Source organism: Prionailurus bengalensis, chromosome D1 (genome assembly GCF_016509475.1).
Source record: "Prionailurus bengalensis isolate Pbe53 chromosome D1, Fcat_Pben_1.1_paternal_pri, whole genome shotgun sequence".
In the NCBI taxonomy this organism is placed as follows: domain Eukaryota; kingdom Metazoa; phylum Chordata; class Mammalia; order Carnivora; family Felidae; genus Prionailurus; species Prionailurus bengalensis.
Window position 1 is genome coordinate 60,803,251 of NC_057346.1, and position 19,243 is coordinate 60,822,493.

General features: G+C 35.7%; 1 protein-coding gene and 1 pseudogene across 1 annotated transcript; both read right to left on the bottom strand.

Annotated features, from left to right (window-relative positions):
* Nucleotides 1-6,187: 6,187 nt before the first annotated feature.
* Nucleotides 6,188-7,131, bottom strand: LOC122484243 (annotated as a pseudogene).
* An 8,744-nt stretch (nt 7,132-15,875) lies between these two features.
* LOC122483428 (olfactory receptor 51F2-like) lies at nt 15,876-16,860 on the bottom strand. The gene has a single exon (XM_043580433.1). The coding sequence runs from the start codon at nt 16,858-16,860 to the stop codon at nt 15,916-15,918; it is 945 nt and encodes a 314-aa protein (XP_043436368.1). The 3' UTR covers nt 15,876-15,915.
* Nucleotides 16,861-19,243: the final 2,383 nt, after the last annotated feature.

Genomic DNA, 19,243 nt, shown 5'->3' on the forward strand with positions numbered 1-19,243 from the left:
GCTGATCGCCTCCAGTATTAAGAGGAAGGGATGATATATCCTGTCATGGGCAGGGAGGGATAATACATGACTACCTCTTCATCTGAACATATGGATTCTCTGTTTCTCCTGGACGTTGCCTCAGAGTTAAAAAGTACAGACCTGCCTCAGTGGCAGAACTAATCATATTTATTTTTTCTACCCTTAGGCAAATTAGTCTGTCTCCTAAAATATGGCACAATGAGGGCCAGATTGGGGCTAGTGGGACAGTAGTAAAATGACTGAATATTTCAATGTAATTCTTCAATCAAACACCCCAGAGATTGGGGCATTCTTTAGTATAGACTTCCTGTATTCTCTTACACATATTTTGAGCTGTGGTTTCATCTTTCAGTGTCATTTTATCTTTGTTCTATCTTTCATGGATTCCTGAAATTTACAGATCACTTAGATCACTGATTATACTTCTATTTATATACCAGTGTTTCTATTAATTTCATCTTTATTCAAACATATTTTCTCCTTTTTCTAGGTGAGAGTAGTTTGGACACGTGTGCTCTCTCCAGCTTCCTTATGCAATCTCCAATCTTCTTCCTTTCTTTCTTTTTTTTAAATTTTTTTTAACGTTTATTTATTTTTGAGACAGAGAGAGGGACAGAGCATGAACGGGGGAGAGGCAGAGAGAGAGGGACACAGAATAGGAATCAGGCTCCAGGCTCTGAGCCATCAGCCCAGAGCCCAACGTGGGGCTTGAACTCACGGACCGCGAGATCGTGACCTGAGCTGAAGTCGGACACTTAACTGACTGAGTCACCCAGGCACCCCATTTTCTTTCTTTTTTTTTAAACATAACAGTTTTACTGATAAAAATTCACATACAGTACAACCTATTCATTTAATATGTAAAGGTTTAATGATTTTTAGTGCATTCTCAGAGTTTTGCCATTATCATCACAGTAAATTTTAGATCATTTTTATAATTCACAAATGGAACACCCTACCTACAGTCTTATCTCAGTACCTTCCATCCCACCCAGCCTAATGCAACCACTAATCTACTTCTGTCTCTGTAAATTTGCCTGTTTGAGACCTTTCATATATACTGAATCATATGATGTGTAGCCTTTGTTACTGACTCTTTTCAATTAGCATAATATTTTTTTATTTCAAGTTTTTATTTAAACTCTAGTTAGTTCACACTATATAGACTGTATGTTAGCTAAGCTAACTTGACAAAAAAATATATTTAAAAAAAAAAGCAATAGCCAAATTATGGAAAGAGCCCAAATGTCCATAGACTGATGAATGGATAAAGAAGAGGTGATATATATACAATGGAATATTACTCAGCCATCAAAAAGAATGAAATCTTACCATTTGCAACAATGTGGATGGACCTAAGGTGTACTATGTTAAGCAAAATAAGTCACTCAGAGAAAGACAAATATATGATTTCATTCACGTGGAATTTAAGAAACAAAGTGGATCATAGGGGAAGGGAAGGGAAAATAAAATAAAAAGAGAGAGAGAGGCAAACCATAAGAGACTCTTAAATAAAGAAAACAAACAGGGTTGCTGGAGGGGTGTTGGGTGGGAGGATGGGCTAAATGGGTGATGGGCATTAAGGAGGCCACTTGTTGTGATGAGCACTCTATGTTATATGTAAGTGATGAATCACTAAATTTTCCTGAAATCATTATTACAATATATGTTAATTAACTTGTATTTAAATAAAATTAAAAAATTAAAAAAAAAAACAATGGTCAAGAAATGTGAGGATTTATTTTTGTATCCTCAATTCTATTCCGTGGATCTATATGTCTATCCTATGTCAGTACTACATTGTGTATATTATTATAGTCATGTAGTGAAATTAGAAATTGTTAAGTGTAAATCCCACAATTTTGTTCTTTTTCGAGATGGTTTTGGCTATTTGGTGCTTCAAATTTCCATATGTATTTTGGGACTAGCTTGTCAGTTTAAGCAAAGAAATTTGAATTTTGATAGGGATTATATTACATTATATATTAATTTGAGAGTATAGCCTTAGTAACCATATTAAGTAGTCAATCCATAAACATAGCATATCTTTCCATTTATTTAGGACTTCTTTTACTTCTTTGAGCAGTGTTTCTGTGTACAATGTTCTCAGTGTGCAAGTCTTACCCCTCCTTGAGTAAATTTATTTCCATGTATATTTATTGTTTTTGATGATATTGTAAATGGAACTTTTTCTTAATTTCAGTTTTGGATTTGTTCATTGCTAGTGTATAAAAATACAATTAATTTTTTATATTTTGATCTTGTATTCTGTAACTTTGCGTAAGTCATTTATTATTAGTTTTAATAGTTTTTAATAGGTTTCTTAGGATCTTCTATACAAAAAAATCAGATCATCTACAAATAGAAATAGTTTTAATTCCTCCTTTATAATCCAGATAGCTTTTATTTTATTGCCTTTTCAAACTGACCTGGCTAGAATTTCCAATAGAATGTTGAATAAATTGGTAAGAATGGACATCCTTGTTTTGTTCATCATTTTAGGGTAAAGCATTCAGTCTGTCACCATTAAGTATAATGTTACTTGAACTTTTCACAGATATCTGTTTATCAAATGAGAAAGTAACTTTTCTTCCTAATTTTTGAGTTCTTTTACCATAAATGATGTTCAATTTTGTCAAAAGTTTTTCCTGCATCTATTCATATATTGAGATGATCATTTTGTTTTTGTCTGTTATTCTATTGTTTTAGTGTAAGTATATGTATATTTTTTTCTTTTTTTCCCCCCAACTTTAAATAAACCTTGCATTTCTGGGATGAATCCCCCTTGGTTATAGTATATAATCTTTTCTATATGTTGCTGAATTTGGTTTGATAATATTTTATTGAGGATATTTGCATCTCTATTCACAAGATATGTTGGTTTTTAATATTCTTTCCTGTGATGTCTTTGATTTTGACATCAGGGTAAAATGGCACCAATAGAATGAGTTGGATGTGTTCTCTCCTCTTCCATTTTCTGAAAGAATTTTTGAAAAATTAACATTAATTTTTCTTTAGGTGTTTGGTTAATTAACCGGTGAATTCATCTAGATCTGGGTTTTTCTTCTTTGGAAATTTAAAAATTACTGACTCATGATTATCAAAGAACCAACTTTTGGTTTTGTTGATTTTATATATTGTTTTTTAATTCTCTATTTAATTAATTTCCACTAGCTTAATCATTATTATTTTCTTCTTTTTGCTTTTAATTTTTTAACGTTTATTTATTTTTTAGAGAGATAGACAAAGTGCAAGCAGGGAGGGGCAGAGAGTGAGGTAGACACAGAATCTGAAGCAGGCTCCAGGCTCTGAGCTGTCAGAACAGAGCCAGATGCAGGGTTTGAGCTTACAAACCACGAGATCATTGCCTGAGCCAAAGTCAGACGCTTAACTGACCGGGCCACCCAGGCACCCATCTTCTTTTTGCTTGATTTAAAGTCAGTTTGCTCTTTTCCCCCAGCATTTTAAAGTGTATGGCTAGGTAATTGATTTGAGATACTTTCTTTTTCAATGTAGGCATTATGGCTATAAATTTTCCTCTAAGCAATCTTTAGCTTCACCTCACAATTTTGGTATGTCATGTCTTTATTTTCATTCATCTCAAAGTACTTTCTAAATCCTTTCGTGATTTCTTTTTTGGCCCATTATTTTTAGGAGTATATTGTTTAATTTTCTAGTATTTGTGAATTTACAAATTTTTGTTACTCATTTATAATTTAATTCCATTGTGGCCCATTTCTCTTGGAGTTAATCCCCTGATTTACATGCATAGATAGGCAGGATAGAATATGGCCTATTCAGTTTGCCTCTCTTGTCGTGAATCCTGTTCCTTATAATAGAGCTAGGGAAAGAGTGATTGAGGCCCCAGTATTCTCTGGCTGCCATGCCTGGGATAGAGCTTCTGCAGTATGACTATGGCTGAGTGCATGAAGACAGCCACTGACCTCTTGACTGCATTCACCTGGAATTTAGCTTCCACAGTTGGAGCTGAGGTGAAAAGAATGAGGAATATGGTGGTCTGCCCTTTCCAGGAGATATCGTAGCCTTAGACTGACAACTGGTGAAGATGGGGGTGGGGCTGGGGCTGGGGAAGGAAGCCCTATGTCCTTAGCTACACGGAGTGGAGCTATCAATATGCTGTACTGTGGGGGAAGGGAGGGGCAAATGCTGGCTCCTATTCAAGGGCCACAGACTCCCACTGTTCTTACAGTAATTTAATAGATTTTCTTGAACAGTTCTTCAGCTGTATGCACTTAGGGCAATTTTCAGAGAATTTAAATGTTTATACCCATGTCTATATATAATTTTCATGATTTATGATTGTTTCCCTGGGGAAACTATCCACAGATTTCCTCATGTTACCATTCTTTCCTTTTTTTTTTTTTTTTTTTGTAATAGGCTTCCTGCCCAGTGTGCAGCCCAGTGCTGGGCTTGGATCTTTCCAGTTCTTTAGTTTATAGTTTTTTTAAAAAATGTTTGTTTGGGGGCGCCTGGGTGGCGCAGTCGGTTAAGCGTCCGACTTCAGCCAGGTCAGGATCTCGCAGTCCGGGAGTTCGAGCCCCGCGTTGGGCTCTGGGCTGATGGCTCAGAGCCTGGAGCCTGTTTCCGATTCTGTGTCTCCCTCTCTCTCTGCCCCTCCCCCGTTCATGCTCTGTCTCTCTCTGTCCCAAAAATAAATAAACGTTGAAAAAAAAAATTAAAAAAAAAATGTTTGTTTGTTTGTTTATGTATTTATTTATTGAGAGGAAACATGAGTTGGGGGGGGGCAGAGAGAAAGGGAGAGAGAGAGAGACCCAAGCAGGCTCCAAGCTCTGTGTGGAACCCCACAGGGGGCTTGATCCCACCACTGTGAGATCATGACTTGAGCCAAAGTCAAGAGTCAGAGGCTTAACTGACTGAGCTACCCAGGTACCCCTTGACTTTACAGTTTGAAGAGCACATTTTGATGGTATCTTGATCTTCCCCGCTTGGAAAATAGCAACAACATTGCTAAGAATATATTATTCTTACACATTCTATTAATCATTTTGCTTACATATTGTCACATATCACATAGTACATCAGATTTTGATTGGTTGCTTTATATCTACATATTTCACTAATTATGATAATATCTTGTTGTTTGTCTCTGCCACCCTATCATATTGTGCAGTGTCTGGCAATAGGAGACACCAGTAAATGAAAGAATGAATCAATGGTGGTTAAATTATATATAAGAATAATAGATAGGGGTGCATGGTGGCTCAGTCAGTTAAGCGTTGGACTCTTGATTTCAGCTGAGGTCATGATCTCATGGTTTGTGAGATCAAGCCCCGTGTTGGGCTCTGTGCTGATGGTGTGGAGCCTGCTTGAAATTCTCTCTCTCTCTCTCTCTCTCTCTGCCCCTCCCCTGCTCGTTCTCTTTCTCTCTCTCTCTCTCTCTCTCTCACAAAATAAATAGATAAACATTTTTTAAAAATATAAAAAAAGGATAATAGCAGGGTTTAATTGAAGATTAAGCAAAACTTAATAACTTTTTATTATGTATACTTTAAAAAAACAAAATGAGACAGAAAGATATGTTACAGTTTTAAGTATAATTTTGGAGGCAAATAATGGGCAAAGCATTCATGTTACCTATTTTCATTCATGCTTTCAGAAATTTATATTAATATATATAATACCCAGGTGCACCTGGATGGCTCAGTCGGTTGAGCATCTGACTCTTCATTTTGGCTCAGGTCATGATCTCATGGTTCATGAGTTTGAGCCCCATATCAGGCTCGGTGCTGACAGTGTGGAGCGTGCTTGGGATTCTCTCTCTCTCTCTCTCTCTCTCTCTCTCTCTCTCTGTCTCTCTCTCCCTCTCCCTCCCCCCCCAGAATAAATAAATAAACATATACATATATATATATATCCCATAATATTAGGATATTATTGGGATATTATATTGTACCCATAATATTAAGACATTTTATTGCTTATTTTTAAAGAGTAGATTAGTAATAGTTCTATTGAAGATAAAAAATAAATTTCTTTCAAATTGCATCTCCTACCCATCCTACCCAACTTTCTAGTTTTTTTGGTTTCAGGTCACTAATGAAAGCATACTGATTAAACACTAGGTCTTGGAAATGATAGCTAAGGAGTAGATTTTATTAAAAAGGTATTAGAGTCAAACCTCAAATCACTTGGGAAAGAGGACTTTTTTAATGGCCCTACGGATCTGCTTGTTTTTTACACTGTAAATAATAGGATTCATCACTGGTGGAAGAAGCAAACACACATTAACCATAAGAATGTGTAACATAAGGAGGCGCCTTTTTCCCAAACCTATGGACAAAACACAAGCTAATGAGAGGAATGTAGAAGATGGCCACAGCACCTATGTGGGAAATACAAGTGCTAAAGGCTTTATGCCAGTCCTCTAGGGAAGCAATGTTTAGGATAGTCTTAATAATCAGAATATAGGAGAGAAAAATAAAGGTGGAGTCCACTCCCACAGTAACTACAAGGGGGGTAAGTCCTAAAACACTGTTGATCTTATTGTCAGAACATGAAGCCAGATTATTTCAGGATGGAAACAATAAGAATGAGGAAGCACATGGCTTTGGCAGAAGGATAAACGTTTAAGAAGTAGGACCAGAGGCACTAGGATCACTGTTACCCTGACAAGGATGGCAAACCATACTTTGACAATTCTGGAATCAGTTAAGATGGCAGCATAGCTCAGTGGGTTACAAATGGCAACGAAGTGGTCAAAGGCCATTGCCAGGAGCACTGAGGACTCCATGACGGTAAAGAGTTGAATGAAGAATGTCTGGGCAACACAGGCATGGAAACTGATTTGTCTTGCACTGAACCAGAATATACCCAACATAGTGACCAGCGTTGAAATATACAAGCCCAAGTCAGTGGTTGAGAGCATAGAGAGGAAATGGTACATAGGTGCATGGAGACTTGACTTGGTGATGGTGAAAAACAGGATTAAAGCATTCCCAGAGAGGGAAGTCATGTACAGATAGCAGAAGAGGATGAAGGTCCAGGTGTGGGTAGCTTCAAGACCTGGAGATGTTTTCCCGTCAGGAAAAAGAATAGAGAAGTTGAAGTGATGTTAGGAAAGGATGACATCATTACTATGGAAGAATAATTCTTTTGAAATAAAATACCCTAGAAGGAGAAATGAAAACACCATTCAGCAATTTAATTGTGATTTCTATTAACTGTAGTTGAGAAATCAAATTGCAGATTACTCCTAGGACTTCATCCCCTCCTTTTTGCTTCTCAGTTATTTCTTTTCTTTTTGCTTTATTGAGCTTCCCCTCCATGATTCATATTTCCTAATTCACAAAAGAGAATAGGAATTTTTTTTTAATCTCAGAAGTACTTTTTCTTGTCTTCTTCTTTAACTCTAAGCATTTTCTTTCCCCCTTCTCTGTACTTCCTGCATAGAGAATTGTAGCAAGATAATCTGAAAATGTCAAGGATTTAATGGATTTCTCAAAGTAATATTAGTTTTTAAAAGTAAGATTTATTACTTAATAAAATATACATATCTTTGAGTGTTTTTATTTTAGTGCATTATCATGGAATTTGTCATACAGTTTAAAGACATATAGTCTTTTCAGGAAATAATTTTATACGTCAAAATAACCTATTCATTATTTCTTCATCAATGGATCTTATCCCTGGCTTGTTAAGGTTGCTTCTAATCTGAGGTTAGATTTCTAATATTGATTTTTTATTTTCTTATCTGTTATTACTGTAGTGTTGACACATAATTGTTAAAGAAAATTTTCTGTAGCATCATTGTCAGCAGTTAGTCTCTTTCAAAGACAACTGTATTCAATTTCAAAGCTAAGATTGAACTGCATGTACAGAGGCCAGCTTAGTGTTGTTGCGATCATTGCCATCTGTTACTTACATATAGCCTCAGAAGAGTATATTTACAGAGGGTGTCTTCATGAAAGCAAACACACATTTGAGCTTTCAGCTCCACCAATAGGTAGCATCTGAAATGAAACTTACTATTTTGTAGATGAGGTCCTGGGTAAGTTTTCTTCTCCTTCCTTTCTTCTTTCCTGTATTGACTTAACTCTTGTGATCTAGTCCCCTTAATGTACTGGAAAGTCTTGCTAAGAGCTTCACTAAGCCAGTATGGTGGTGCTCTGAATACCCTAAATTTTCTTCTCTTTGGCTTCTCAGAAACTGGTGACTTTCCTCTTAGTCCTAGTCGTTGGCTGGAATCCTGTTGGTCCTTCATGAACATTTGGAACCATGAAGTCTCCAACTACCTGATTTGGAGAATATACTCCTACAGCTGTGTTATACCTACACAATTTTACCTCCTTAGTTATTGAAACATTCTGGCTCCAAATCTTAGTTTGTGACACCTCTTGTTAATACCTGTTGTATTTCTTGGTCAGTGGATCTTATCCGTGGCTATTTATTTTTAAATAAATAAATTTTAAATAAATAAATCTCTGGCTACTCATTTTTAAATCTCTAGCTACTATTACTATCTAGTCTCAACTTTTATTCCTGCTCTCACAAGTTACTGAGATTCCAACACATATTACATCTGAGGCTGCTCAGTTTGGGTTAATTCACAAAATAGGCACATGTCTTTGGTCTTGTCATTTAATGTTAATATTAAGGTTAATGGAATTAGATAATTTCCATTATTGTTTTTTTTAAATTTTTTTAATGTTTATTTTTGAGAGAGAGAGAGAGAGAGAGAGCGAGCATGAGCGGGGGAGGGGCAGAGAGAGAGGGAGACACAGAATCCAAAGCAGGCTCCAGGCTCTGAGCTGTCAGCACAGAGCCTGACGCAGGGCTCGAACTCACGAACTGTGAGATCATGACCTGAGCCGAATTCGGATGCCCAACCGACTAAGCGACCCAGGCGCCCCTATTGTTTTCTTATTCCACGCAATTGCAGCTTTAAAAAAAATCACAGAAATAAGCTTGTGGGCATTACTTAATATCCTAAATATTTGAGATATTATGGAAAGGGCCCTATGCAGAAATTTTAAGTATGTAATATAGGCATTATGGAATAGTTACTATCCTGATTATAAGATGATTCATGTTTCATAATAATTTGACCCAAAAGTGTATTAAGCGAAATGAAATAAATTTCTCAGTTCTCTGGCATCATTCAAAAAAAAATCCTTTTATCAGATAATTTATGACAAACATTTTAAAGGTCTATATAGAAGATAGAGAAATTACTAGAAAAACAATCTCCTGGAGCGCCTGGGTGGCTCAATTGGTTAAGCGTCCGACTCTTGCTCACTGCTCAGGTCATGATCTCATGGTTCATGGGTTCAAGGCCCCTGTCGGGCTCCACACTGACAATAGAGCTTGCTTGGAATTCTCTCTCTCTCTCTCTCTCTCTCTCTCTCTCTCTCTCTCTCTCAAAATAAATAAATAAGCCTAAAAAGAGAAAAATAAAAAAGATTCCCTGATGGCTGGAATCATCAATACAAATTTTAGCAGATTTAATTTAAATAAAATAAATACTCAAGAAGGTTAATATTTCCATTGTCAGGAAAGTAGCAGCAGTAGGGTTCAAGAAGACATATTATTTTTATTTTCAAAGTCTCTTCTAAGAAGAGACTTATAAATGAAATGCCTTCATTTATAACATTTTAGAGTAATGTAGAATCCTAGAATTATTGAATTGGAATGTACCTTAGAGATATTTTAATTTCTGTTCTTCTACTTGCCTAAAAGCAACTGCTTAATTTTATTAGTCTTATTCCTGTTAAGATGAATTGAAGAGATGGCTGTTTAAAAAAAAAAAGAATAGTCAGAAATTATAAAGTTTAGAATCAGCCAGGAGAAGAGAAAACTAAGAGCAAACACATGGTTGTGTTCAAATGGTTGAAATGTTATTATATTTGAGAACTACATTTGATCTGTGTGCCATACATAAGATACACTTATATCTTCTGAAAACTAGAGGGAATTTATAAGATGCTCCTTTAAGAAGCATGGAATGATCCAGAAACAGTGCAGGAATGAGCTTCCAGTACTACTTGTCAAAACAGTAACTTTACTAAGCAAAAATACTGAAGATTCAGTCATTCAGAAAAAAATATATTTCCCATGTACCTTGGATGAGAAACAGGAAATTAAATGCTAAGTGTAATGATGTCTCTGATCATGAAAACACTTAGTTGACAAGGGAACACAGACAAGTAACATGGAATTAGAGTATAAAGAGTAAATCTAGAATGCTATGAGAGCACATAAAGACAACAAACTCATTGTGAGGAATAAGGAATTGTTTCCAGTAAATAATGATGTCTAGATCGAGATCTGAATTCTAAGTAGAGGTATCAAGAAATGGATTCAGGTGTGTGTGTGGTGTGTGATGGTTGATTTTATGTGTCAACTTGACTGGGCCACCCCATATATCTGATTAAACGTTATTTCTGGGTATGTCTGTGAAGGGATAATGTTTGAGTCAGTCAGTAGATTGAGTATAGCAGATTACCCTTCCCACTGTGGGTGGGCCTCATTCAGTTAGTTGAAGGCCTGAATAGAATGAAAAAGCAGAGGAAGGAGGAGTTCTTTCTCTCTGCCTGACTGCCGAGCTGGGACATGGGTCTTCTGCCCTTGGGCTGGGATTTACACCATCGGTGCTTCTAGTTTTCAGGAGCCTTCAGACTTGGATTGGTACTACACCATTGGCTTTCCAGGATCTCCATCTTACAAATGGCAGACTGTGGGATTTCTTAGCCTCCATAATTGTGTGAACCAATTCTTCATAATAAATCCCTACCTACCTACCTACCATCTCCTATTTGTTCTGTTTCTCTAGAGTATGAAAGAGGAGGGAAATGATAATGGAAGAAAAATTCTGGAATCATAGGACTTAGAATGTTTTTTTCAAGTTTTCATTAAAATTTTTTTAATGTTTATTTATTTTTGAGAGAGAGTGCAAGAGAGCAAGCACGAGCAAGGCAGAGCATGAGAGAGGCAGAGCATGAGACAGAGACAGAATCTGAAGAAGGCTCCAGTCTCTGAGCTGTCAGCACAGAGCCCGATGTGAGGCTTGAACTCACAGACTGCGAGATCATGAACCTGAGCCTAATGGGATGCTTAACTGACTGAGCCACTCAGGCACCCCTCAAGTTTTTGTTTAAATTACAGTTAGTAAACATACAGTGTACTATTAGTTTCAGGTGTATAGTGATTCAACACTTCCACACATCACACAGTGCTTCTCACAACAAAGGCACTCCTTAATCCCCATCACCTATTTAACTCATCCCCCGAGCCTCTACCCCTCTGGTAATCATTATTTTGTTATCTACAGTTAAGAGTCTGTTTCTTGGTTTTCCTTTATTTTGTTCCCTATGTCTGTTTGTTTTGTTTTTTAAATTCCACATATGAGTGAAATCATATGGTATTTGTCTTTCTCTGACTGACTTATTTCACTTAGCATAATACCTTCTAGCTCCATTCATTTTATTGCAAATGTCAAGATTTCATTCTTTTTTATGGCTGTGTAATATTCCATTGTATATACATTCCACATCTTTAGCCATTCATCAGTTGATGGACCTTTGGACTCTTTCCATAATTTGGCTTTTGTTGATAATGTGCTATAAACATCAGGGTGCATATATCCCTTCGAATCAGTATTTTTGTATCCCTTGGGTAAATATCTAGTAGTGCAATTGCTGGATTGTTGGTAGTTCTATTTTTAACTTTTTGAGGCACCTCCATACTGTTTTCCAGAGTGGCTGCACCAGTTTGCATCCCCACCAACCTTTTAAGAGGGTTCCCCTTTATCTGAATCCTTAATTTAGAATGTTTGATGCTATTTTCTCATTGGTAAATTGGAGGTAACATAGTTACTTTGAAAGTAGTTAAGATCTATCATTTATAAAATCCCAAAATGTGTCAGGCTTTGCATGAATTTTGTGCTTTATGTAGATTATCTTAATTAATTTAAAAATCAATTTGCTTATAATATCCTAATTTTTCATCCCAGGAATGTAAAAATTAGAGAGATAAACAAATTATAATATTTCACACAGTGGAAAAGCTAGGATTTGAATTCCATGTATGTAAATTTAAAATTGGTTACAATTCTACTATGCTACATATCAATTCTTCTTGATGTGGTGAAATTTATAGAATAACATTAAAAAATAAACTTTTGTTACATATGCATGTAAATTACTAAAATTTCAAATATTCATGGGTTTTTTCCTCTTTCCATAGACGTGCACTGTCATTGTTCCTTGGTTCTAAACACTACTATAAATGCATATGTATTAGGGCATCAAACACTTGATATTTGATAAATTTGTTTTTTCACTTCCTGATTTTTGTTGCTTTATTTAAAACTTATTTCCTTATCAACAGCGAGGGGAAATGGAAAGCTATTATTTTCTTACATGCTAAATTATTAAGACCACTGGTAAAATGAATCATGCATGTTGGATAATGATGCCTCCTGGAATCATGGATTTGAGCTATGGATACTTCTATTAGTGCTGCTCATTTTCATAGCCACTGCTGACCTATTTAACCTAAGTTAATTGACTTCAAATGCATCTCTTCATTTTCAATCTGGCTTGAATGTCTTAATCTCTTTAAGAATATTACAGTATGTTATTCTGAATGGACCAGCATCATCCCTACTGTAGGAAAAAGAACTAAAATTTCAAGCCTTACTAATAACGAATCTGTATTATTTTTGGACAAAGTATTTACTTCTTTGAAATTCAACATTGGATTTGGGCATATGACTCTAGATATGCCATATTCTGTGTTTTTGCTTAAAGAAATTATACTGTACTTACTTTTTATGGCAGAATTCTACATTGATGACTCATTCAGTTTGGGGGCTATTCAGACTCCCTATGTCTAGCACTATGAACAATACATTTTAGATATTTTATCTTATCTAAGGAATCCCAGCCAGATTTTAAACTGACACATGCTCTGGATTTTTGTATTTTCAAAATTTTGCTGTTTATGAATTTTTTCAGAATTGAGTTTCAAGGGGTACCTGGGTGGCTCAGTCAGTTCAGCATCCAACTCTTGGTTTTGGCTCAGGTTGGTTTTGGTGCTTACAGCGCAGAGTCTGCTTGAAACTTTCTCTCTCTCAAAATAAATAAATAAACTTGAAAAAAAAAAGAATTGAGATTCAGTAAATTGTGAAGAATTTCTAATTTTTATTTCTAACCTTTGCTGAAAACTCTATGAGAATAGGACCTTTCCAGTAGTAGATTCTTAAATCAAAAGCAATTCCCAGCATCTTATGTTTACATGGTTGTTCTTATAATTTCATTTTAGGAATACTTCCTTTAATGAAGCCAAATTTCTTATTGCAGAATGAGCCCACATAAATCATCTAACATTAATACATATCCACAGTCTCTCTGATGCATCTGTACTTACATCAAGTGAAGGCAATGAGGAAGAGACAAGGCTCTGAGGTCTCATTCACCTCTGAAGGAAGGGTATCTGTGAGAAACCCATTCTCAGGAGAGTTGTTTACCCCTCAGAAAAATCTATTTATTCCTAAGGGATCTTTCTGGCTAATTGTTTTTGCTTCAGAGACACTCTGCATGCCTAAATCTACTTGCTCTCCCTTGTGGTTTAATGTACTGCAATTGCTGAGGTTGTTTTCTTTTTTGACTTGCTATGATTAATATTGAAATATATGCCAAGAAAATATAAATATCGAAGAAACATGGAAAGTGTATGAACATAGTTTTCACACCTGCTTTAGGAAGGAGACCACTGAAATCATTTGATATACTCTGGTATTGTAGACCCAGTTATTCCACATTGAGAAGATTTAAAGATTATTTTCTCCCCCCACCACCTCCTACAGGGATCAAAACAAATGAATGTTATATTGAAGATAATAAACAACAGAGAGATATATAGTTGTACCTTGTGGTCGGTTAAACATCAGACTTAGGCTTAGGTCATGATCTCATGGTTCATGAGTTTAAGCCCTGCATGGGGCTCTGTGCTGATAGCACAGAGCCTGGAGCCTGCTTCGGATTCTGTGTCTCCCTCTCTTTCTGCCCTTCCTCTTCTAGCTCTCTGTTTCTCTCAAAAATAAATTAAAAAACATAAAAAAAATTGAAAATTTTATTTTCTCCATATCTGTGGACATTAATGCATAGAAAAAGGAAGGAAAAAAAATCAAATTTATACAGTGGTTTCCTATAGAGAAGACAGAAAGACTGAACTTGAGGAAACATATCAAGGAGGACTTTCACCTTTTCTGTAAAATCTTTTATTAATAAGAGCATATTTATTATTTCTTGTATAACTATATAATTTAAAAGGCTTTTAAAAAGTTTTTTTCTTCTTCTGATTTTCTTATGGAAAACAGAGGGAGGAGAAAGGGATAAGATTGGACACCTGAAACCTAAAAGGAAAATGTGGTTTAATTTAAGAATTTTAGTGTCCTATGGGTGCCTGGGTGGCTCAGTCAGTTAAATGTCTGACTCTCGATTTCAGTTCAGGTCATGATCTCATGGTTTGTGGGATTGAGCCCTGCGTTGGGCTGTGTGCTGACAGCATGGAGTCTACTTGGGATGCTTTTTCTCCCTCTCTCTCTCTGACCCTCTCCGGTACTCTCTCTCTCAAAAATAAATACATATTTTTTAAAAAGAACTTTAGTGTCCTGAACAAAGTCTAAAAGTGGAGATGAAGAGATGTTTTCATGTTAGAATAGAAGAAATACAGATTCATTGGATGCAAGAGCAAATGGTAAGTGAGGAATTAAGGACGGTTTACTAGTTTTTGTCTTTGGCACCTGGGAAAATTTTTTTTAGTTATATATAGTAGTTGGTTCTGGGAAGCCATTCATGGAGAAAAAAAGTGGCTAAAATTATTCTTAGTCAAGTTGGGCCTTATGCAAACTGGGATAAATTCCAGAGACTGTGATCTCAGGTTCCAAAATAGCCCTTTGCCTATGCAATTTGAATTGTTCAGATGGACTATTTGATAGTCCAATATGTTCAGTTCAATTCAACAACTATCACTGAGTATCTGCTATGTGAAAGGTATTCTGCTAGGTATTATAGAAGCTTCAAGGCTTTTTTTATTTAGGGAATTTATAGACTTGTGGCAGCCATTTTATATTAATATTAATATATATTTATATTTCTATTATTTCCATTTCTATGCCAAAAGTACATAAAGGCAAAAAAGATACTGGCAAAGTACTATAAAAGGTGAAATATAGGAAGGTAAGATCAAGTACCATTGGGCAATCATGAAAAATTTAATGACGAAGCTATTTAAAGATGAGCCTTGACATACAAGTAGAATTTCAAAGTGGAGGGTGGGTGTCAAGATTGAAGTAGAGTCAACAGTGAAGCTCAAGTCAACAGTAAACAGCTTTAGGAAAGTTGCATGTACATGAAGAAACAGTTAGCTGACTGCTTTTCTTAGACTGTGAGTATGTGAAAAGAGAGAGAGATAGATTAAATTTTAAAGGAAAGTTGAATCCAAATTTTGGAGGACTATATTAGAGATAGGAGCAGTTGCTTCATTTAGTTGGTGTATGAGAAGTGAACATGAAAGAGATACTTATTGTTTTGTTATTAAATTTTACTTGTGCTGTATATTTAGAATATTAATTCAAAGTGAATGATGTGTGGTTTTAGGTGGAAACATCAGAGATATGGAAGTCAGTTAGTTATCTATAGGAATAGGGTAACTGAGAGGTAGTGAGAATCTGAATCAGTATTTTGGTGGTAGAAAAGATAAGATTGCCTTAGGTAGAACTAACAGCATTGTGGAGATATTTGAATTGGATGGCATCTAGTTCCACCCATCTCTAAAATTTCATGAGTTATAACTCCAATTTATGATCAATTTTCACTGACTTTGAAATGGGTCTTTATGGGCCAGTAATTGTTAAATATGAGTTCCCTTGGAACATACCAGTTTGAGCACAGATTTTTGTATCTGCTTTGTTTTCACACTATAAATGATGGGATTCATTACAGGGGGAATGAGCAAGTAAATATTAGCAATCAGTGTGGGCACATATGGTGGAGAATGTTTTCCAAATCTGTGAACAAAAGACAGGCTGATTAAAGGGATGTAGAATATGACCACAGCCGTGATATGAGAAATGCAGGTGCTGAAGGCCTTTTTCCTCTCCTCTGGGGATGCAATGTTGAGAACTGAGCGAATTATCAGGGCATAGGAAATCAGGATAAAAATAGAGTCCACTCCAGCAGTAGAGATAATTGCAGTGAGTCCAAATGCACTGTTGATATTTGTGTCTGAACATGAGAGCTTCATTACATCAGGGTGGAAACAGTAGGAATGATGGAGCACATGACTGTGGCAGAATGATAGACGCTTGAGAAGAAGGACTAGTGGTATCAGAATGACAGTTCCCCTGGTAACGACTGCCAAACCAATCTGTGCAATCCTTTCATGAGTTAGAATGGTAGCGTATCTCAAGGGGTTGGAAATGGCCACAAAACGATCAAAAGCCATAGCCAGGAGCACTGAAGATTCCATGAAAGTGAAGAGGTGAATGAAGAACATCTGTGATAAGCAGGCATTAAAGCTGATCTCCCTGGCATTGAGCCAGAATATTCCTAGTACTGTCACCAGTGTAGAGATGCATAAGCCAATGTCAGTGGTGGACAACATGGAGAGGAAATAGTACATGGGCTCATGGAGGCTTGGCTCAGTGAGGACTACAAACAGGATCAGGGTATTCCCAGAAAGAGCAGTTAAATAGAGGCAGCAGAAGGGGATGGAAATCCAGGCATGGGCCCATTCAAGTCCAGGCACCCCAGTCAAGAGGAAAGTAGGGAAAGTAGAATTACGGAAAATTGGCATTATGGTCTGCAGGAGCTGAATTATCTTGTAATATCTTGATTTTCTAAATTTAGAATTTAAAAATTACTTTTTGTTAAAGTTTAATACACAAAAACTTAGTAAAGTGCACAAAACTTTAGAGTACAGCTCAATAAAGTTTGGCATCTATATGGACTCATATAAATCCTTTCAAGATCAACTGATAGACTATTACCAGCAACCCAGAAGTCTTCCTAATGCCTCATCCTAATCAATCTCTTCTCCTATTGTAACCATTATTCTGACTTCTCTTACCATAATTAATTTTCCCTCTTCTTGATCTTTATATAAATAGAATCATACAGTATATACTACTTGCCTCTGGCTTCTTTCACTCAATATTATATCTGTGAGATTTGTCAGTGGAATGAGATTGTTAATTAAGTTCAATTTAATTTCATACCTAGCTATGAAATTGGTGTTTGGTGTGTATCACTTACTACCCTGGACTCTGATCAATATTTTTTTTGTTACATTTTTTATCCTTCAACTGGATTATAAGCTTATACTTATTAATATGGTCTCATGAAAATAAGAGGTTATTTTTAGCTAATCTTTGCTTAGTAGAATTCTTTGCTCATAGGAGATATTCAATATGTTTTTTGCTAATTTCTGTTTTATTTGCCCTTTCTGAAATATGCTAACCATGAGTAGATCCTGGCCTAAGAAAATAATTGGTTCCTTTTTGCCTTGGAATTTTAGAATTATTAAATTCAGATTCCAAGTGAAAATTTATTTTGACTTAGCAGAGAACATCAGGGACAACCCAGGAATCTACTTTAGATAAGGCCAGTTCATCCTATCTCATGACGTATGTTTATCAGAGGGAACTAGAGGGAAGATGCTTCAGGTCCCGTGGATCTGAAGTGTGATACTCTTTTTACTTTGTAAACTAAAATACTGCCTTGTTTACCATTATGGAACCTGCCTCTATTGTGGTAAAAATCAAGAAGGAAATTGATAATCTTCTTTTGTAGCATTTATACCCTGCTGTTTCACCTGGCCTTTGATTTCTTATAGGGTTATTTGGATATAGATTATATGACTGATAAGACCATATTCCAGATGATGTTCTAAGTATTTTACATAGATTACTTCATTTGAGCCTTTGAAAAGCCTAAGAGAGAAGTATTTTTTATTTATTACAGATGCATAAAGTGAAATTTAGAAGTTTGGACAAATAGCTGAAGGTCACAAAATCTGAAAGAATAAATGTTGGGAATCATAGAAAATAAGATTTTAGAAATTGTGCTATTAACAACTGCACTACATTTTCCAACGATAATAATAATGGTACCAATAATAATGGTATAAGGCAAATGTGTTAGAGATATCTATGTCTGCAAATCTCCTAATTATTTATCATCTTTATGGTTCAGAGTTGAAACAATTATTTCAGGATTGCTTAAGTATTATATGATTGTAAATAAACTAATGAGACTTGATTTTAGCAGATTGTAATTTCTTAAGCATATTGTTGGATGCTATAATTTAAATTAATCCACTGGATACTATAAGTTAAATTAACCCATGGTGTATATATTATAAAAATGAATTTATTGCTCAAAATATATTTTAAATCTCTTTAGGGTATCTATTATTCCTTTAGAATCCATCCATGATAATTTCCGTTAAGAATGCCCATTTTTATACAATTTTATCATTAACATTTTTTTAATGTTTATTTATTTTTGAGAGAGAGAGAAAGAGAGAGAGAGAGAGGGAGAGAGAGAGAGGGACTGAGCGTGAGTCGGGGAGGGGCAGAGAGAGAGAGACACAGAATCTGAAGCAGGCTCCAGGCTTGGAGCTGTCAGCACAAAACCCATATACCATGAGATCCTGACCTGAGCCAAAGTCAGATGTTTAATCAACTGAGCCACCCAGGCGCCCCAATGCAATTTTATCATTTAAGTGACTATATAATTTACTTATGGATATAGATAAAAATTAGTTTGACTCTTTTAATAAACATGTTACCTACTTCTACATACTTTGAATTCCATAGGCAATCTATGAACAATGTTTTTATTCATTTATTTTCCTAATTGCATACTTATCTTTATCCTAGGCTAATTTCCTAAATATTAGATCCATGTATCTTACTCTGTAATTTTTCTGCTTCAGTATCTCAAAGTCCACTTGAGCACAAGATGACTGCATCTGAATTAGTCCCCAGAACCCCTACAACTTGTATGTTCTATTTTCCTCAGTTTGATAATAGCTCGTGGTAGCTTGATGTGCCAGGCTGCCTGATCCAGAAATCTGAATGTATTTCCACCTCCCATCTGTTGATCATCAATTTCTGTCGGTACTGCAACTGTTTGTAATTCATACAGCATATTGCTCTCACAATTTTGTTCCTAAG